Source organism: Grammomys surdaster, unplaced genomic scaffold (assembly GCF_004785775.1).
Source record: "Grammomys surdaster isolate TR1022 unplaced genomic scaffold, NIH_TR_1.0 125979, whole genome shotgun sequence".
In the NCBI taxonomy this organism is placed as follows: Eukaryota; Metazoa; Chordata; class Mammalia; order Rodentia; family Muridae; genus Grammomys; species Grammomys surdaster.
In genome coordinates, this window is record NW_021620795.1 from 2,003,390 (window position 1) to 2,025,517 (window position 22,128).

Consider the following 22,128-nt stretch of genomic DNA (forward strand, 5'->3'; position numbering starts at 1 on the left):
CTCTCCAGCCCTATGTGTTCTTATCTGAGACTGTTTTGCTCTGGAACCCTAGCAGGTGTCAACTGGCACCCCTGCCTCAGGGGGTACCCTACTAGGCTTACTTTGTTTTTGAGATCACCTAGAAATTCAGGTTTTCTTGCTCATCTAAGAAAGCCCCTTAGTCAGCAAGATTTGAAGCTTCCTCATGAACACTACATCTGTTGAAAAGATGGTATCGAAGCAAACGTCCTTATAAAACTATGATCTGGCAATAATATCTATAATTTTTACCTGTGGGCTAATGAGATGACCCAGTAATATAAAGGCATTTGCTGCCAAACCCAATGCTCTAGAGTTTGATTTCTAGGACTAACATGGAAGAAGGAGAGAGCCAGTTCCCACAAGTTACCCTTTTGCCCCAGCCCTCGGGGATTCAATGACCCTAGGGAAGGGGGCTAAAGATCAAAGGGACAAGAGACACAAGGAATGAGAGGGAGTCTGGGGTTCTGATCGAGCTCTGAAACTTTAATTTCAGGGGCAGGTTATAAAGACACAGGAAAACGGGAAGTTTGGGTGAGGGTCATTGCTTAGGGCTATCCCACTATTGAATCATAAGACCGCCCCACTGTCAGATCCTTATTGCCCTAGATCATCCCACTGTCATAACCGGCTCCCAGGAAATGCCAGATGTTCTTTAAGTTCCTGGGACCTGAGACCCGAGACCGTCCTTTCTTAACCTTGCACTGACTAGGCTTTTTTAGAATAGCAGGTGACTTCCTGGGTTTGGCTCCCGGCATCCTCTGACCTACACAATCCATATATAAAAATAAATAAGTACATATAATAAAATATATTAAACAACAATAATAATAAATACTTGTGGTTTTCTACCTTAAACAGTCACATATAACATTAGCCAGAAGAAATACTGAGAAATGCATGGGACACTCTTACCTAAAGGACACAAAAATAGCCAAGAGTTTTCAGTTTTTGCCATATTAAATGAAAAGACCTTATTTTTTAAGAGGATTTTTAAAAAATATTTTATGTATGTATGTGAGAGAGAATATGCTCTATGTGTGTGTGTGTGTGCACGTGTGCCATATTAAATGAAAAGATCTTATTGTTTAAGAGGATTTATAAAAAATATTTTATGTATGTGAGTGAGAGAGAATATGCTCTGTGCGTGTGTGTGTGTGTGTGTGTGTGTGTGTGCACGTGCGCGCGCGTGTGTGCCCATAGAGACCAGAAGGGGGTGTTGGCTCCCCAGGGGCTAGAGTTACAGATGTTTGTGAGCTGGCAGATGTGGATCATAGAAACAGAATTCAGGCCCTCTAGAAGAGAAGCAAGCACTCTTGACTGTGTCCTGTCTCTGCAGTCCTGAGACATATCTTATGTTTAAGATTTACTAGTGTCTCTTTCTCTGTAAACAGATACTCTCTTTTGTCCACTTTCCATTGGAATGTTTTTCTTGTCATATCAGGTTACAGATTTTTTTTTTTTTACGCTTTAGGGAAATTAATGCTCTTATGATGCCTTTTAACGATTATGCTCGAATTTTAACATTTTGTGTTTTTCAATAAATATGTGCTATGCAGCAAAACATTCTCAAAACTCTGTATCTTCTCTATTTCCAGATAACCCCAGCTATAACAAATTATGTAACTGACAAGCTAGGGAAAAAATTTGTAGAGCCTCCACCATTTGACTTGACGAAGAGTTACTTGGATTCAAATTGCACCATTCCTTTAGTTTTTGTGCTGTCTCCTGGAGCAGACCCCATGGCAAGTAAGTACATCTACTGTAACACACACCAACACACACATACACGCACAGGCACATTTTTTCTGTGTATGTTTTGCATGTGTTTATATAAATGCACCATGTGTATATGGCATATATTGTAAGCTTTTAACTTATAACTAAAACATTTTGTTCAATATGCATTTGTTATGTGACTGTAAATTCATCAACAAATCTGGTCTTTAGGCAAAGGTACCCAGAATTTTTCAGGATAAAACACAGGAACTGTGAGCTAGAATAGAGTAAGAAGTGGTATCGTCTGTTTATGCCCTTTGTAGGCCTGCTGAAATTTGCAAATGATAAATCTATGTCTGGAAATAAATTTCAAGCTATTTCACTGGGACAAGGGCAAGGACCAGTTGCGTCAAAAATGATTACATCGGCAATAGAAGAAGGAACTTGGGTTTGTCTACAAAACTGTCATCTTGCTGTCTCCTGGATGCCCACATTGGAAAAAATATGTGAAGATTTTTCGCCTGAAACCTGCAATCCAAGCTTTAGGCTTTGGCTCACAAGCTATCCATCTCCAAAAGTATGTTTAACTTCTATGAGTCCACTACCTTTATTTAGCTGTCTGTTATACTGTGTTTCTTAATTGAGTGTTAAACTCTTAACCTTAGAGATTTTCATAGAGTCTGCTGCTATACTTATTTTTAATGTACTGAGTGTTTACTCAAGATTGTTGTCTTGCATAATACTTTACATTTGTTTTGTCTTAGTTCCCAGTAACAATTCTACAGAATGGAGTAAAAATGACTAACGAACCTCCCACGGGTCTTCGGCTAAATCTCCTTCAATCATACCTCTCTGATCCAATTTCTGATACTCAGTTTTTCAAGGGATGCCCCGGCAAAGAACTGGTAATGTCCAGCCTTCAACACTCTCCAGTTTTGTTCTTATAGTAGTTAAATATGTTAACACTCTCCAGTTTTGTTCTTATAGTAGTTAAATATGTTAGTATAAGGTTTTTATTTAGTATGTTTTCTAAACTGGGTGTATTTCCTAATGGAACAGAAATTGTTTCTACCTGACTCATCATTTTATCCCCAACAGTCTATATTCTGCTTATGACATAGTCAATACTGAAATAAATAATTTTTGAGTGGATGTAGTTTAGTTTATAAATTAAAGGCCAAAGAGTTTTAAATTATATCAACCACGCTTCCCACAAATATGTGTGTTGCCCATTTCCAAAGATCTAAAAGAGAACATCCATGGGGAGGAATGTGCCCTTGCAGAACTTGCACACTGTGCTTTGCACTGTGTAACTAAAACCATTTCACAGTTAGACGTCATGGTTCATATTTGTCATACCAGCACTCAAGAGGCTGATGCAGGAGGATTGCTACAAGCCTGGATTATATAAGCAGTCCTAGGCTAGCCTGTGCTACAGAATGAAACTTTGTCGAGCAAGTGGTACTGGGAATACCACATTAGGATGAGGATAGATTCCACCTCTCACACTGCACAAAACCCCACTCCAAATGAGTCAAAGTGGAAAGGAAACAGTTAACTGAAGAGACAGCCTAGAGAGTTGGAGAAAGATCTTTGCTAACTATACAGCTGACAGGATGAATATGTAGAACAAACAACTCAAAAATCTCAACAAGAAATTAAACAACTCAGCCAATCAATGGGCTAATGAACATTGTCAAAGGATGGAATGCAAACATTCAGTAAACATGAAAACATCCGAAACCTCACTAGTTATCGGAGACACACAAATTAAAACTACAGTAAGACTTCCTCTGACCCAAGTTAGAATGGCAGCCATTTAGAAAACAAACAAGAGGCTAGAAGACAGCTGAGTCACCCTCATGGGGCATCTCACAACATCTGTAATGCCAGCTGGAGGGGGTCTAATGACCTCTTCTGATCTTCATGGGCACTGCACATACCGGGAAGCAGACACATACATTATACATAAAATAAAAGTCTTTTTTTTTAAAAATTTTTTTAAAGAACTAAACATAGATCTACCATACAAGACATGTAAATCTTTCTTCAAAGCCTCCAAGTCAGCACATTACAGAGACACCTGCACACAGATGTTTACTGCTGCACTACTCAAGAGCTAAACTGTGGCGCTTTGGTACATAGACACAGTGGACTTTTTCAACCATAAAGAGGAGTGAGGTTATGTCATTTGCAGGAAACTGAATATACACTATATAAACATACTAAGTGAATTAAGCCAAATCAAATTTTTTCTGTAATCTGTTTTCCTCTGTTTTATATAATAAATCATGTGTATGTATGACATCAAAGTAGAAGCAAAGATATCTAGGGAAATAAAAGGGAATAAAACAAGCTGGGGAGGATCATGAGAAAGGAAATGTGGGGTCTGAAAGAAGCATGCTCAATGTACAACATACTGCACATTGAGTCCTGTTTCTATTCTCTAAGCATCACGTGTGCTCCACGGGCTTGCCTCAGCATGGGTCTTGCCTCAGCACGTGGGTCTGTCTCAGCTGACATCACTCTGCCAATCAGCCCAAGGCCAAGTAAGCAGCAAAACACTGTAGCACACTACCAGAAAGTTGTTGGTATATTTTTTTCTATGGAGTCCCGACACTTGCAGCTCAACTATGCAATGTAAGGTGGACCAATACATGCATGTCATTAGCATTTCACACCTGTGTCCACTTTATTGAAACGTTCCTTTACATGTTTGCCCCAGAAAAACACCATCCAACTGACTTTCCAAAGAACCCTTAAGTTTCCACTTCAAATGCTTGCAATCTACTGTGAGGAATCTAAAGAGATGGGTGACCATGCCCCAGAGCACTGATACAGGAGGCATCCACGGCATCCATGTCAAATACTGGAGGATGTCATGGATAGATCAACTAAAAATGCTTTCACCAATGCTCTCTGAAAGAAAAGGAATAACACGGGGAATTCTATATTGGACTTTATTCATATTCTCTTCATTAGTCATTCTTTTGCATGTATAGTCTGAGGCACATGCCCACAAATCTACAAGATAATACTGAGTGCTGAGATAGAGAGATCTATGAATGACAGGTATCATTAACCGACACATTTATAAAATAGTAATAATCTGTATTTTAGTAACATTTAGTATTATGGTTTGCTTAGTGTTGGGCATTTGAACTAGGCATACGATGAATGCTTTGATAGAAAGTATGTCTTTAGATAAATGCCTTTTTAAAATAGAAGATTGAAATGACATCTGACCATAGACCCTGGTAATGAAAACATCATCTGTTTTTCTGATCATGAGTTTTACTGATGGAAATCTAATCAGGTTTTCCTCTTGTACAATTTTTGCATTAAAGGCATGGGAGAAGTTGCTTTTTGGAGTTTGCTTTTTTCATGCCCTTGTTCAAGAGAGAAAGAAATTTGGTCCTCTGGGTTGGAATATTCCCTATGGATTTAACGAGTCTGACCTACGCATCAGTATCCGGCAGCTGCAGGTAAGATGAAATAGAACCAGCATTTATAAGGATCGCCACCTAACAACCGCTAGGTTACAGCTAGTGGTATTTATGCTGACCTTTATAATAAAGATAAGAGATTACTTTATAGAAATTGTTGATACTTAGCTGGAGACACAGCTCAGTCTTGGAGCGCTTGCCTAATATACTTGAGGGCCCAAGTTTGGTCCCCAGCACTGAAGGGGGAAAATAGCTAAAAATAATGATTAGTATTTTAGCAAATCTTTTAAAAATAATGAATGAGAAGCCTTCCCTGAAATAAGTCCTGCATTGTGAGAATCTATATGGTTGCTGAAATCCATACTTACAAATTGTAATGTATGCTGAATGACTTTGATTTGAACACTGATTTTGAAACTAGTAGTCAATACAGAAAATATGTTACTTAAAATATTTGCCACACAACCTGTAAGCAACCAACTAAGAACTTGACATCTGCCAAGCTCAAGATGGCATTTTCTGAGGTCACCTTCCCAGCACCAGCACCGAAATCCAGACATCAGCTAGATCCATCTTTCACACCTTTAGGAGTGGGAGAGACTTTAAACCATCCTCATCTGCTCGTGCTAGCAGGGTACCGCTCTCCAAGGAGCCAAAGCTCACAGCTAAGTGGGTAATCGACAGGAAGAGTTATCTCCATTTCTTGCATATAGTACAAAGTTAACATTCTATTCTCTCGGGGGCTCCTTCAGTTTTGGGGAGACCCAGACAAACATGCATATGCCCTCCCCTAAAGAGAAGGAATGGATAACGTCTTCATATATCACAAATTTCTTTCTCTCAAAGAATAACCTTTCGTCTCTCTCAGTCTTCTCTCAAATCTCTTGACAATTCTCTTCCCTTGCAAACATGGGAGTATCGAACAAGATTTAATTTGGGGCTGGAGAGATGGCTCAGCGGTTAAGAGCACTGGCTGTTCCTTCAAAAGACCTGGGTTTAATTCCCAGCACCTGCATGGCAGTTAACAGCTGTCTAAAACTCCAGTTCCAGGGGAACCTGACGACCTTCACACACAGGATACAAGCAGACAGAACACTAGTATGCATCAAATAAACCATTAAAATTTTTCCAAAAAAAAAAAACCGACTTATTTTAACTGGGCTCTGGAGAGCTTAAAAAATATTTTCTCAACCATGCACCATATATTCTCTAATTCAGAGACAGGCAAAACTCTCTCAGCCAGTAATACAACATTGCAACACACACATACACATGTGCACATACATGGACACACATACATCAACATATGAGCCAGGAATGGTGGTTCAGTCTTGCCGTCTCAGCACTTGGAAGTCTGAGGCAGGTCTATTGGCATGAGTCTGAGGCCAGCCTGGGCTATACAGGATGATTAAATAGATAGCAATAGATGTATATGTCAGAAGAAATGGGGAATGGAGACAATTCCAAATCAAACACTGAGTACCAGACATTCCCTAGCACCCATGATAATAAGTCTCTCATCCCCCTCTCCGCATAGGCGAGGAAACAAAAGAGACCGACATTTTCAAATTGAAGTGACGTCAAAGGACTTAATTTTTAATTTTCTCACCTTTTTATCTTTACTTCAGTTGTTTATAAATGAATATGACACAATCCCATTTGAAGCTATCTCTTACCTCACTGGGGAGTGTAACTACGGAGGGAGAGTGACAGACGACTGGGACAGGCGCCTCCTGCTGACTATGCTGGCTGACTTTTACAACTCACTCATGATTGAAAACCCCCACTACAAGTTCTCGCCCAGTGGAAACTATTTTGCGCCTCCCAAAGGCACTTACGATGACTACATTGAATTCATTAAGGTAAATTATGTTCTGAAGCTAGGATAAGATAGATGTGTGTGTGTGTGCACGAGTGTGTGTGTGTGTGTGTGTGTGTGTGTGTGTGTGTGGGTGGGTGTGTGTATGAGACAGGGAGAGATGGGGGACACAGAGAAATTTAAGTGAATGATGAGCAGTATCTTCTAATGTACAAGTTTAGGCAAGCAAGACTTTAATGGACTTTCAGACTCGGTTTTGTTCAGCTAATTACTGGACATCAGGAAATCTAAAGCTTGTGATACTTGCTGCTTAGTTGATTCTTAGCCCTTGGTTGTTTGTGTATCTGTCTTATGAGTTAATGCTTCAGTATGAAAAGAAAAAAGAACCTGCTTCCCTCTGCCCTCGTGGCATTATCTGGATGAAAGACAGCTTAATGGGAGAAAAATCATATGATTAATATAAATTTTAATAGTTTATATATACAGGAGCTTTACTACATGATTGAAAACCTAAAGAAGCCCTTTTCTTTGGCATTTATAAAGCAACTGTAGAGAGCTGAATACACAAAGGGGAAGCCCTGGACTCTAAGGGGTGTAAACAGTGAGAAAGGGATTGGGACACTTGGGGGGGGGACTAAGGAAGGATAGTGCTACCTCAGTGAAGTCTGCAGACTCATGCCAGTCAACTTTCTGTCTCTAGTAAGAAGAAAATCTCTCCTCCTCCTGGCACAGCACAAAGGGAAGTTTACACCCTGTTGTTAGGCAGATTAGGGTAGGATGAAAACTCTAAACCCATTTATATTAAACATCCTTTAGCTCAAAGTAAGTGCACTTTGGAATGGCACGTCCCGATCCCACTGAGTATATGATGCGTGCTTCCTGTCTTCTCTTAGAAACTTCCATTTACTCAAGAACCCGAGATATTCGGATTACATGAAAATGTTGATATCTCCAAAGATCTTCAACAAACAAAAATCCTTTTTGAGTCCTTGCTCCTCACCCAGGGTGGCGCCAAACAGTCAGGCTCCTCAGGAAGCACTGACCAGATCCTGTTAGAAATTACTGAAGATATCCTCACACAGGTAATGCCCAGCTTAAAATGCAGCGCTCACACTGTAATGGAAACGTGTTCTGTACCGGGAACACCGCGAAGCAACAGTATAACAATTAGCACGGTGCTTTCCTCCTCAAGCACTTGTTTCTAAATCTGCTTGGTGGTGAGAATAATTTCAGTTGTTATGAGGATTTTTTTTTGAGGACATTAAGGAGAAATTAATTTAAAATAGTTTGTAAAATGCCTACTATATAGGCAAGTGCTTAGTAACTATAGTTATGGATGAACTAGTGTGCATATGGTTTATTTTTATTTCTAAATAAAAAGTAAAAGACTTTTTAAATATGGAATTTCTGAACTTGGTGGTTCAAGGAGCACATGGGTTTTTTTTTTCTCTACCTCAGGGAGTGGAAGGCACAAGGAGGTGATGTCAGTACTCAGCCAGCAGCTATGCAGCCCATGGGACAGCCCAGCAGACTCAGCCTGCTGGGTACTGCAGAGAGCAGCCCAGTAGACTCAGCCTGCTGGGTACTGCAGAGAGGTGCTGTGTTGCCACCTCTATTCTATGTCTAAAGTCAATAAGAAGTGGCTAAGGGAAACTCCAACAGATTATGATCCTCACCAGCGATCTTTATAGTTCCCTTGCAATGTAAATACTGGAAATATTCCCATACATATCTGGCCCCTAGTCCACTTGCCTCCAGAGTTCATGGGCTGTACCACCACAAGATTCCCACAGTAATCCTGGCTATGGTCATCAATGTCGGAAGGGGTGTGACACTACTTGCCACCACAATGGAAGCCAACAGTCTGGGCCTCCAAGCTACAGACTTTGCAATCTGCCTCTCTTCACACCTGCCTCAGTGGTTTTCCTCTGTGGGGAGAGGCTGGTGACTTCACAAATGCTGTCTCCAATAAGAGTCCTATCAAGGACCCAGCAGGAGATTTATGACGTATTTGGGGTAAGAAGAGTGTGCTGAGTCACAATCACTAGGGTGACAGCACTTAGGTTCTTTAGTACCAAGCATGGACTATTACTTTGGGATAGGGAAGGAAACTTGACTCTCAGTTGAACCATTCCCTGATTGGGAGACCCCCTGCCACTTGAGGAGCGTGAACTCCGGAGTCTCAGGAGTGGTCAGCCCTCCACAAGCCTTGTCATCTGTCACCTCAGTGTCTGTGAATACTGCACAGACATCACACGTTTGCTCTCCCTGCACCCTAGAACATTTCTACACTTCCGAGACTGCTTGTTTGATAGAAGGGTAAGTTAACCAGTGATGATTGACTATAAGTGAACACAAAACCACTATAAAATTGTAAATACATTTTATCAGTGGAAAACAAGACTTAGTTTACAAAAAGAAGCTGTACAGCTTCTAAGAAATATAATGTCCTCATCTGTAAAGTGAGATTAATAATGTTTACCTATGTGTTAGCCATTACTGATCTTATAGCTGAATGAAACTTATGGTCTGCTCCGAGAACAACTTGTGATTTCAGCATCCGTTCTTTCAGCTCCCAAATGATTTTGACATTGAAGCAGCACTGAAGAGTTATCCTGTGAGGTACGAAGAGAGCATGAACACTGTGTTAGTGCAGGAAATGGAACGGTTTAACAAGTAAGTAAATCCCCGGGACTTCAGAACACAACCAACCAAAGTTGACAAAATGACATGCTGGTATTGAATTTTAAAAATGCTTTCTGTTGTTGTTTTTTTGTTTTTGTTTGTTTGTTTGTTTGTTTTTCATGACAGGGTCTCTCTGTGTAGTCCTGGCTGTCCTAGAGTTTGCTTTGTAAACCAGGCTGGCCTCCAACTCAGAGAGATTCACCTACCTCTGCCTCCCAAGTGCTGGGACTAAAGATGTGCCACCACTGCCAAGGAGAAACTCTTTTATCATGTAAAACTGATGATGACAAAGAGATCCATTCTTATTGGCTAGAAATAGTCGTTAGTCACATGACTTCTCATCTGTTACTGTCCTCTCTCTTCACAAGTAAAGATGGGGCTGGAGAGTTGGCTGAGCCCCGTTCTGAGTACTTGCTGCTTTTCCAGTGGACCTGAGTTCCATTCCTAGCAGCCTCATCAGACAGCTCACAACTACCTGTAACTCCAGCTCCACGATTCCCAACTCCCTCCTCTGGCCTCCACTGGCAACTGCACCCATACACAGATACCAAACATGCACATAATTAAAAAAAAGAAATCTTTAAAAAAAAAAAAAGACAGAGTGAACCTGGACTGGATGGGTCTATGTGTCCCTTCTGCCAGCTTCTGACACTGGCACGTGCTTCCTTTCTCTTTTTTAAATGCTGTGGCCCAGGTTAGCCCAGGTTAGCCATCAATTAGCCGTTAGACCTTGTTTATTTGTTGGTTGTTTTTGAGGCAGAGCACAGCCCAAGCTGACCTCAAATTTGCTATGTAGCTCACACTGGCCTTGAACTCCTAAACCTTCTGCCTCCACCTCTGAAGGTGCTGAATTGCAGGTGTGCAGTTCTATGCTTGGCTCCCTTTCTTACTGAAGTTGATCAGGTATACCATGCTAAATAAATTATCTGCTCTGACTTCTATTGAATTTTTTGTAATTCAATATTGGATCAAGAAATAGAAAGTTGTTTTTGTTATGAGTTTTCTGTAACATTTTCATGTTTATCTTGCTTTCTGGAGTTGTTGGTATATTAAAGAAAAGTATATTAAAATACCATAGTGCTCTACTTAACTCTGGAGATTTTTAGGAGATGGAGTTTGTTTCCTTGTCTCTTTGTTTGGTAGGGCTAGAGACTGGAGCTTAGGGCTTCATAGATGCTAGCCAGACGCACTCCCACTGAGCTACATCTCCAAGCACAATTTTGTATTTCTTACACAAATGCAATAATTACATATACACAATCTCTCAGCTAGTAGGGCTTCTTTATCCACTAAAGTATATTTATGGTGCTTTCAGCAGTTGAACCTGAGTAGAAATCAGTGTTCGAAAATGTATAAATCAATACATTTTGACCATCAGTACTTTATGCTTTGATATAGGGTTTGAAAATGTATACATCAATATGTACTTTATGCTTTGATACATGGGTTCCATTTTCAGCCATTATATAATACATTCTTGTTTTCTTTTTATGAAACAGGGCATTGTTATATAGCACAGACTGTCCTTGACCTCACTATATAGCCCAAGCTGGCCTCAAACACAAATCCTGTCTAAACCATTCACACGCTGAGACCACAGTGTATACCATCATATTCTGTTTGCATAGCATTTTTTAGCTTTTTCTATATTTACATGTGTTTTAGTTAGAGTTTTACTGCCATGAACAGACACCATGACCAAGGCGACTCTTATAAAAGCAACATTTAATTGGGGGTGGCTTACAGGTTCAGAAGTTCAGTCCATTAGCATCAAAGCAGGAAGATGGCAGCATCCAGGCAGACATGGTGCAGGAGGAGCTGAAAGTTCTACATCTTCATCTGAAGGCTGCTAGTGGAATACTCACTTCAAGGCAGCTAGGAGGAGGGTCTTAAAGCCCACACCCACAGTGACACAGCTACTCCAACAGGGCCACAACTTCTAATAGTGAACTCCCTGGGCCAAGCATTTATAAACCATGACAGTATGTTACCTGTAATGTCATTTACCCAATATTTTTCCTTGGGTAATTCTTTGCTTGCATTCATTGGGTCCTCCCAGATGTCCATAAATGTCCTTTATGAGAGTTCAAATGTGATGTCTCAAAGCTATAGGAAAAAAACCTAGAGTTCATATAACTTATGAAGAATTGACCCAGCCTGCAGGTCAGTCAAAGGGGTCTGCAAGGGAGACAGTGAGGATGGAGGGGCAAGAGACACAAAGAATGGAGACAAGACAGTTGTCTGATCAAGTTTTATTTATTGAAAGGCAATTATAGGTATATAAGCACAAGCAGGGGAGTACAGCTGGAGACACTTAACCACAAGTGCCTTGCAACTGGGGCCACTAAACAACAAGTCCAGGATATGTCTGAGAAAATCAAGATGTTATCAGAGTATGCTTAACTGTTGTGGGCTGCTTGCAAAAATATCATGCTAGAAAAACAAGTCTCTTATCAGGGTGGAAAAGTATCAAATATATGCAAATATATGGCCCAAGATGGCTGCAAAGATGATAGCCACTTTCTGCTAGGAGTTGGCTCCCAACAGGTCACCCTTTTTTAATTTTTTTCAAAAGGGAAGGCTGGGAAAAGTTATGGAAATCATGTATGTCTTAGGTTGGAACAGACCCTAGCCTCCCTTTCCTGTCTCTGGATACTCAACAGCCATTTGGTTGAGCTCCTGTCTTAGGTTGATGAGGCCTCCCAATTAGGGGCAGGAGTCTTGAGGTATTCTCTTACCCATCATTGATTATCTGGTTTAGCATGTAAGTTAGGGGTTAATCCTCGTTAGTCTCGATGACAGAGGTCTTAGAGTCTCCTATTTCCAGCCTGTGATAATGGACCTATATGGGTTTCATTTGAATAGCGTCTATCTGTTGTTGTCAAAAGCCATCAGTTTGTTGAACAGTATGGGCCAGAGAGACAAGAGAATAAGTAGCTCTAATAGGGGTCCCAAGATGGATGGGAGTAAAGTGGTGAGCCATGGTGAGGTACTAAACCAAGCCTTGAACCAACCCTGTTCCTGGTCACATTGGCGTTTGTGGTTTTCTAGGCCTTCTCTGACCTTTATCATAGAATCTTTAACAATGCCTGAATGGATGGTATAAAAGCAGCACTCTTCTTTAAGGGTGGCACACAAGCCCCCTTGTTGGAGGAGTAAAAGGTCTAAGCCTCTTCTATTCTGTACCACTACTTCAGCTAAGGAAGATAATGAATTTTACAAATGTGATATAGCAGATTCCATTCTTTCTAGATCTAAATCTATAGAAGTATGGAGCTGATCATAGCTTTGATCTGGCAAAACAATTGAGGAAATCCCCGTCCCTGCCCCAGTCAATCCCAAACCCAAAAGGACAGCCACAGTAACTGTGGTAATGGGTTCTCTCCTGGGTCTAAGCAATGTACTCCACTAAATCGTAAGTCGGGGAACCAAGAGTCCAGTGGAGCCACCTTGGAGGCACTGGTGATGATGTCTCCTTCAGCACTGAAGACTTTCCAAGTCATGTTATATGGCATATCCTGGTTGATCTGTTCCAGTTTGAAGGCAATTGTGAAGGATCTTCATGTTTCCTGCAGAGAAAAAATAGGGTCCTCAGGGGCTTCTCCTCCCTGGATTTGTTATTATTGTCTATCTGTTTAATCAGTCTCTCTGGCAGTCAGTGTGTGGCATCTGCTGTTTGGGAATATATGCAGACAGAACCTCTTCCCCAGATAAGCACTCAGTCTGGCCTGTTCCAGGTTCCAGTTAATGGGTCTTTCCAGAGGACTGTTGCAAATACTTTTTGGTATTAGGATGCCAAAATCTATCTGCAGCAGATTTTCCTTTGGAATCCAAAGTTTAAAAATTTAAAATAAAGAGTGTGTGTTGAAGGATATTTTTGGGGAATCCCTTGGTAGGGTACCATTCCCCCTTTTTAATTTTTTCAAATTGATGTTTAATGGTTTGATGTGCTCTTTCTACCATACCTTGGCCCTATAGATTATATGGAATACCCATTTTATGTAGTATTCTCAATTTTTAACAGAATTGGTGGAAATTGGAGCTTGTATAACCTGGGCCATTGTCAGTCTTTGTTTAGGCACACCCAATACAGCGATTGTAGCAAGCATATGAGTGATCACATGTTTGCTTGCTTCTCCAGTTTGTAATGTCGCATAAATGAAACCATTGTATGTATCTACACATACATGTATATTTTTTGATTTCCAAATTCATTATAATGAGTAATATCCATTTGCCAGAGACTATTTGGTATCAGTCCCTTTGGATTTACACTCAAATGAGGAACCGGTAAAAGTTTTAACACATGATTGACATTGTTTGACAATTTGTCTAGCTTGTTCTCTGATAATTTTAAACATGATTTTTAAAGTTTGAGAATTAAAGTGATGTAACTCATGAGCCTTTATGGCCTGATCCAAGTTAGATGGCAGATCTGATAAAGTCACTGCGGCTACATGAGTGACTAGATCTGCCGTGGTGTTTCCCTCAAAAGAGGGGACCTGGTAGACCAGTGTGGGCACTCAGGTATCCTATAAAGAATTTACACTTCTCCTCAAAATTAATTGTTGACACTGTGAAAACAAATCGGCTGCTTCTCAGGAACACTTTATTTGTGCAGCAGTTTCTAGCAGAGGGATAGACTGAGCTAAATATGAGCTATCTGTGTAAATATTAATGGCTTGATTCAGAAATGCTTGGAACACAGCAATAACAGCATGCAATTCAACCAACTGAGCTGACACAGATGATGTAGCAACGGAGACTACTTGATCTTTAAAGGCATAAGGGCTATTCCTGATGAAAAACCATCAGTGAAAACTAGCAATGCTTCTTTTATTGGTGCATGCTCAGTACAAGATGGAGAAACAAATGCATGGTGGTTACAAAACTGAACCAATTTGTCTGGTGGATAATGATTATCATCTAGCTAGCCAGCAAATGTGACACATGCAATAGGCCAAACTTCAAAGCTCTGCATAAGCCAATCAACTTGATGCCTTATATAGGGTTGTACTATGACATCAGGGTCTTTTCCAAAATATTTTTGACTATTATCTCTGCCTAACATAATCATATCAGTTACAGCAACATAGTATGGATAAAGGATCTTCTTAGGGGATGAGGGAAGATGAACCCATAATATGGGTGCAGTTTTTGAAGAAAAAAAAAAAAACTGCAGTAGGAGTTAATTTGGTGTTAAAAATAAGAAAATATAAAGGCTTAGAATAATTAATATGAGTTACAAATTGGGATGAAATAGCACTCTCAACCTTCTTTAAGGCTTTTCTACCCTCCTCTGTTAGAGCCATGTCAGACTTAGGGTCAGCATCTCCTTTGAGTTGAAACAAAGGTTTCAACTCTCCTATAGTAAGTTTTAAATATGGGCATAGCCAATTAATGTCTCCCAATAATTTTTGAAAATCATTAATTGTCTTAAGGGAATCAGTCCTAATGGTGGCCTTACTATTAATAATACGTGGACCATTAATCTGAAATCCTAAATAAGTATAGTGATCTTGTAACTGTACCTTTTCTGGTGCTATTTGTAACTCTGCAGTCTGTAAAGCTGTTTTAAGATCATCAAAGCACTGGAGCACCTGTTTTCCATCTTTTCCTGCTATTAAAAAATCATCCATGTATTGAATCATGTATCAATGGCAGAGGTCACAAATTTTTGGCACAAGGTAGGACTGTTAGCCATACTCTGAGGCAAGACCTTCCATTGATATCTTTTCATAGGTTCTCTAAAGTTTATAAGAGGAATACTAAAATCAAAGCACTTTCTGTCTTCAGGATGCAAGGGGATAGTAAAGAAACAATCTTTTAAATCTATAACTATTTTATAATATCCTAAAGGTATGGCCACCAGTGTGGACAGCCCAGGTTGCAAGGCTCTCATCAGAATCATGGACGTGTTAACAGCCCTCAAGTCTTGCAACAATCTCCACTTTCCTGATTTTTTCTTGATGACAAATATTGGGGTATTCCAGGGAGAGTTACTCTCCTCTAAATGTCCTGCCCATAATTGTTCCTGCACTAGCAACTGGGCAGCTTGTAATTTTTCGGTGGTGAGAGACCACTGATCCACCCAGACGGGCGAGTTCACCTTCCTAGTGATGGGAGCGGCACAACACCCTGGGGGTGTAGCTGAATAAACAGCTCCCATCAAAAATACCCCAAGCCTCTTCTTCCAGTGTTGCCAGGGGCCTCAATGTAATGAGTATTCCCATCTTCAGTTTTTCCTAATCCTTTCCCCAGGGAAAATCCAGAGTTTATCATTTGAGCTGTGATTACTTCATTGGAGCTGCACATAATCAATCCCAACTGGGATAACAGATCTTGGTCCCAGAGATTAATGGGAAGGCCCAGGATAACATAGGGTTGTATATTTCCTGTATTTCCTTCTTTATCTTTCCATGTCAGCATGAGCTTTGTTGTGGGTTTTGACTTTGGCCAATACCTCTTAAATTGATTAAGGTTGGGGTCAGAGGCCAGGTGGTGGGCCAATCACTTTGTTTTATGATAGTCACACTGGCCCCTATCAACCAAGCCTTAGAATGCATTTTCATCAAGCCATATTGTCGTCATAGATTTTTGTTTAACTATAGGTTGCACCCAGTATCCATCAGAGGAACCAAAGCCTTGATCCCCTCTCTTAGGACTCTTATATTTGTGATTAGTAGGGATCAATGGAAGTAACAATAGTTGAGCTATTCTCCTTCCTGTAGAAATAGCGACTATATTCTGTATTGCCTTGACCATTACCTTAATCTCACCTTGATAATCATTGTCTATAACACCAGGAAAAATGTGTAGTCCCTGCAGTCAAACACATTTGGATAGAGCAGTCTGAACACTCCAGTGGGTAGGGCCTAAGGTCTCATTTCTGGGGTTAATACTGTATGGGCAGAGGAACTAAGGTACAGTCCTGTGCTTCCTGGGGTTGCTCGACTAAGTTCTGAAAAGGGTTGTTGTTGTTGTTTGCTGGCATGAAGTTGACTGCTCTATAAGCCTGTTTTGGCTTGTTGGTTCAGGGCCTGGGGCTGGCCCCTGTTCCTGTTTCCCTGATTATGGGAAAGGGTGTTCCCTTGTGTATCTGTCTTGGATCTACATGCATTAGCCCAATGCTTTCTGAGTTTGCAATGTGAACATTGCCCAGGCTGTTTTCCAGGCTGTCTCTGGGTTGACTTTTTTCCTGCCTTGCAATCTTTGGCAACATGTCCAGGCTTGCCACACTTAAAATAGGCCTTTTTGTCTCTACTTGCCAAGAAATCTCTTACTGATTGTCTTTGCATGGCTCCCACCATAGTTAAACCCTGTTGGTAGGAGGGCCCTGTGTCAGAACAGAGTCTGATGTATCCAGTGAGTTCCCTAGGGTCTAATGGCTGCTTGGCAGGCAGGATTGGCATTTTCATATGCAAGTTGTTTCACATAATCTATACCTGCCTCTGCATTACCAAAAATCCTCCCTACTGTTGTCATCAATCGATGAACAAAATCAGAAAATCGTTCATCAGACCCTTGTCTAACTGCTGTCAAAGATCCCCCAGAGTCTCCCTTTACCGGGAGTTTACACCAAGCCTTCATGGCTGCATTTTGAATTTGAGTGAATAAGCCTAGGTCATATTACATCTGGTCATCACTAGAAGTAAATTGCCCTTCTCCTAGTAAGGCATAAAAGGACCAACCATTGCCTGCCTGAATGTTTCTCCTAGCTGTCTCTTTACAATTCTCATGATACTCTGGTTTCCAAATAAGATGGTCACCACCACTTAAAACTGCTTTAACTACAGTATTCTAATCACCAGGAGTCAACCACTCCTCAGCAACAGATTCTAAGACTGCAAGAGTAAAAGGAGCAGTGGCACCGTATTGTAATACTGCATTTTTTAATTCTTTAATTATTTGAAAATTAAACCCTGTGTGATGTCTCCAAACAACCCCTTGAGCATCTGTGGTCTCTGATACAGAGAAAGTCTCAGCCTCTCCCTCCTCTGGGTGATCTGTGGCTGAACTAAAGCCAGAGGGCAGGAATCGTCTTTGTACTCTGAGTTGAGGAACCCAAGGATCCGGGGGATTTTTTTGTGGGTGGCCTTGCCCTCGAGAAACGTCTTCTCTGTCTTTAACTTTTGTAGCTGACTAATTAAGTCCTGATACTCTTCCTCTAACTCTATTTGTTGTTTAAGGAGAGAAATTTTATCCTGTAACTCCTTTCTGGGATCTACAACCACCATCCCCATATCAGGAGCATCTAAAGGCAGAGACACATAGGGAGGGAGGGGGCCATTCAGGGTCGTGATATTTGACCACCTCTTCCTCTAGGTTGTCCCAGTCTGGCTCAGACAAATAGTCATCATCCTTTGGTCGTATTTTAGATTTTAACTTTGGGTATATGCATTTTATCTTTTTCTCTTGAACAGTTGAGTCATTTCTCTCTTTGGGCCGAGCACTGTTATTTGGTTTTGTTTCCTTCCCCCTTGGATTCTCTGTCTCTAGTCTGATCCAAATTTTGGGACCTATTGGATGATCTTTGAGAGGTTGCTCCCTGATCATCATCACTATCTAGAGAAATTAAATCTAGTCCTTCCTTAGAAGAATCAACCTTGCCGGGCAGTGGTGGCACACTCCTTTAATCCCAGCACTTGGGAGGCAGAGACAGGATTTCTGAGTTTGAGGTCAGCCTGGTCTACAGAATGAGTTCCAGGACAGCCAGGGCTACACAGAGAAACCCTGTCTCAAAAAACAAACAAACAAACAAAAAAAGAATTAACCTTTTATTTTTTCTTTTCCTTTCCTTTTTTTCTTTTCACTGTCTTTTAAATTTTTTTCATCCTCTTCAACGACCACCACTATCAACAGATACTTTGTTGAGATCATTTCATTTATCAAGTTCCAATATGAAAAGGCAGTAACTGGGATCTTTTCAGGCCCAAATGTTCTGAAAAAGTATTTAAGTGCATCTTCAACTCTATGCCATCTTTTTTCATCAATGGTTCCTTCTTGAGGAAACCAGGGATATAACTTTAATAAAATGACAACAAATGCTGACAACAAATGCTGAATTTTCACCTTTATTCCTTGTGTCTTTAAAGCCTTTCTCATCTGTTGCACATAAGTTCATGCTGACTTATTTCTTGCCCCATTTTTGTTCCTATGACTTACTGGTCTCGACGCAGCAGGTTCCCTAGGCAATGATCTTTGTTTCACTTTTGAATTTTCAGTCGACCCTTCTTCCAGTAACGACCCTCACAGGGTCTCTTGTTCTCGCTGCCCCACATTAGGCACCAGGTGACCCGGCCTTCGGGTCAGTCAACAGGGTCTACAAGAAAGAGGGGATGGAGGGGCAAGAAACGTGAAGAATGGAGACAAGAAAGTTGTCTGATCAAGTCTCATTTATTGAAAGGCAATTATGAGTATATAAGCACAAGCAGGGGAGTACAGCTGGAGACACTTAATCACGAGTGCCTTGCAGCTGGGGCCACTAAACCATAAGTCCAGGACATGTCTGAAAAAAACAAGATGTTATCAGAGTATGCTCAACTGTTGTGGGCTGCTTGCAAAAATATCTTGCTAGAAAAACAAGTCTCTTGTCAGGGTGGAAAAGTATCAACCTGCAAATATATGGTCCAAGGTAGCTGCAAAGATGATAGCCACTTTCTGCTAGGAGTTGGCTCCCAACAAAAAACGACAATATTTAATGTAGCTACAAGCAAAAAGCTACAAGCAAAGCTGGAGGCATCACACGACCTAAACTTAGTGTACCCTATAAAATGGTTGTAAAGGAAACAGCATTAAGCAATGGAACAGAAGAGAGAGCTCAGAAAACAGAAACTATACTTTTACAATCAACTGGTGGCCTGCTGCCAGTGGCATACAATGGAGGAGCTGTAGTCCCATCAACAGTGCTTGTGGAGAAACAGGACTGACATATTGCAAACTAACTCAAAACAGATAAAGACTTAACACAGACCTGAAAGCAAGCTGAGGGTGTGGTCCGTGATAGGCAACACGCCTAACATGCAGAAGGCCCTGAGTTCAGTCATTAACACCACAGAAAAACAACCGGAGACTATAAAACTACTGAAAGAAAACACGGAGGAAAATTCAGAACTTTAGTCTGGACTGTGATGTGATTTTTTTCTTTAAGATCTGAGCCCCACCCCCAGGGCAAAGATAGACAAATAGAATTATCTGAAAATACAAAGGTTCTCCATATCAAAGGAAACAACCATAAGATAGGATATATATAAGCTATATAAAGAATCCATACAACTTATAGAAATAAGACAAACATGATTGATCAATGGGCAAGAGACTTGAACATTGTCACACAACATATCTAAAGGCTAAGTATTAGAAGAAAGGCCAGCAGCAGTACCCGTAAGAGATGCAAATGAGCCGGGCGGTGGTGGCACACGCCTGTAATCCCAGCACTTGGGAGGCAGAGGCAGGCGGATTTCTGAGTTCGAGGCCAGCCTGGTCTACAGAGTGAGTTCCAGGACAGCCAGGACTACACAGAGAAACTCTGTCTCGAAAAACCAAAAAAAAAAAAAAAAAAGAGAGAGAGAGAGAGAGAGAGAGAGAGAGAGAGAGAGAGAATATGAATTACCATACTACCCAGTGGTCACGGTTTTGAGTACTTTTTATTGGTTATTTTATTTATTTACATTTCAAATGTTATCTCCCTTCCTGGTTTCCCCTCCACAAACCCCTTATCCCATCCCCCCTCCTCTCCGATTCTATAAGGGTGCTCCCCCACCCACCCACCTACTCCCACCTCACCACCCTAGCATTCCCCTATGTTGGGGCATTGAGCCTCCACAGGAACAAGGGGCTCCCCTTCCATTGAAGCCAGATAAGGCAATCCTCTGCTATATATGTGGCTAGAGCCATGGGTCCCTCCATGTGTGCTCTGGTTGGTGGTTTAGTTCCTGGGAGCTCTGGTGTGTATTACCTAAAGATTTTCAATCACTGTGTCAAACTGATGCCTCGACTCCTGCGCTCACTGTGGCACTCTTCACAACTACCATGTTATAGAATCAACCTGCACCCATCACAAACTCACACAAATTCAAACTAAATAGGAAGGAGCTCTTTGATCTGTGACAGCAGTGATAGGACTGAAGGATATTTGCTAAGTGAAACAAGCCAGACCCAGAAGGACGGATACTGCATGCTCTCATTTTCGTGGACAAGAGCTTATCTTATATGAGTAAAGGATACAGGTGTTATCTGAGGCTGGGAGATGGGAGACTTGGAGGATGGGAGTCAGGGTGTGCAAAGTCTCTGCTACACAGAAGGGAGAAGCGTGGGCTGTCACATCAGTCACACAGCCGAATACACACACTGATTTTGCACATGTTACATTTCAATACTGTAAGTTTCCAATGTTTTCATGACAAACTATGAAATGTTTGCAGCAGCATGTTAGTGAGTTTAATATAATTTTCCAATTATATTGAAAATTGTAATACCACCTTATAGTCCATAAACACATACAATTATAATTTATTAATATATAATTTTTAGAGTTACTTAGGTCCTAGGAAATAATAGCCAGAAGATAATTTGATATTATTTGATACTAATATGAAATAATAATAAATTAATGTGAGACTGGTATTAGTCTATATTTCAAAGTGGTTTACCACTTATGGTGATGCACACCTTTAATCTCAGCACTCAAGAAGAAGAGACAGGAGGATATCTGTGAGTTCAAGGCCAGTCTGGTCTACATAGCCAATTCCAAGTCATCTAGGATTGCATAGTAAGACCCTATCTCAAAAAAAGCAGAGGGGCCAAGGAAGAAAACCAGTTTCTTATACACTTTCCTGTGCACTGGGCATCTCTGTGTATGTACACACAAGTGTGTGAACATCTCTGTGTATGTAAAGTATGTAATGGCTGAAATGAAAAATGCTTATTCAGATGGCACCTATGGTTAACTCATATGCTACCGTCAAGTGCGCAGAGCCATGCTCTGAGAAGCCCATGGAGCTGTGACTGTCTCCTGCTGTCTCTTCTTTTGCAGATTGTGCATTGATACTTACTATCAAATTATGTTGATGACACAATTTCTTTCACTGCAGTTTAATTAGAACTATACGTAATACTCTACGGGACCTCAAGAAGGCTATTAAAGGCGTGGTTGTGATGGACTCTGCATTGGAAGCACTTTCTGGCAGCTTGCTTATTGGAAAGGTTCCAGAAATGTGGGCAAAACGATCGTACCCAAGTCTGAAGCCCCTTGGAAGTTACATCACAGATTTCCTGGCCCGGCTGAAGTTTTTAGAGGTAAAGTATTAGGTAGATAGGTGATAGGTAGATAAGTAGATGATAGATAGATAGATAGATAGATAGATAGATAGATAGATAAATTTTATACTTAAAATATATATTATTCAAGTGAAAAATATTTATTGAAATATTGCCAAAAAT

At 40.8% G+C, this 22,128-nt stretch overlaps 1 protein-coding gene across 1 annotated transcript in view; it reads left to right on the forward strand.

Annotated features, from left to right (window-relative positions):
- Nucleotides 1-22,128, forward strand: part of Dnah12 (dynein axonemal heavy chain 12) — a 157,228-nt gene that overhangs the window by 128,274 nt on the left and 6,826 nt on the right. Inside the window, exons 60-67 of the mRNA XM_028754113.1 lie at nucleotides 1,617-1,767; nucleotides 2,061-2,314; nucleotides 2,502-2,642; nucleotides 5,085-5,222; nucleotides 6,812-7,045; nucleotides 7,896-8,084; nucleotides 9,575-9,678; nucleotides 21,780-21,984. Of these exons, the coding sequence (XP_028609946.1) occupies nucleotides 1,617-1,767; nucleotides 2,061-2,314; nucleotides 2,502-2,642; nucleotides 5,085-5,222; nucleotides 6,812-7,045; nucleotides 7,896-8,084; nucleotides 9,575-9,678; nucleotides 21,780-21,984 (1,416 nt within the window). The remainder of the gene's footprint in view (nucleotides 1-1,616; nucleotides 1,768-2,060; nucleotides 2,315-2,501; nucleotides 2,643-5,084; nucleotides 5,223-6,811; nucleotides 7,046-7,895; nucleotides 8,085-9,574; nucleotides 9,679-21,779; nucleotides 21,985-22,128) is intronic.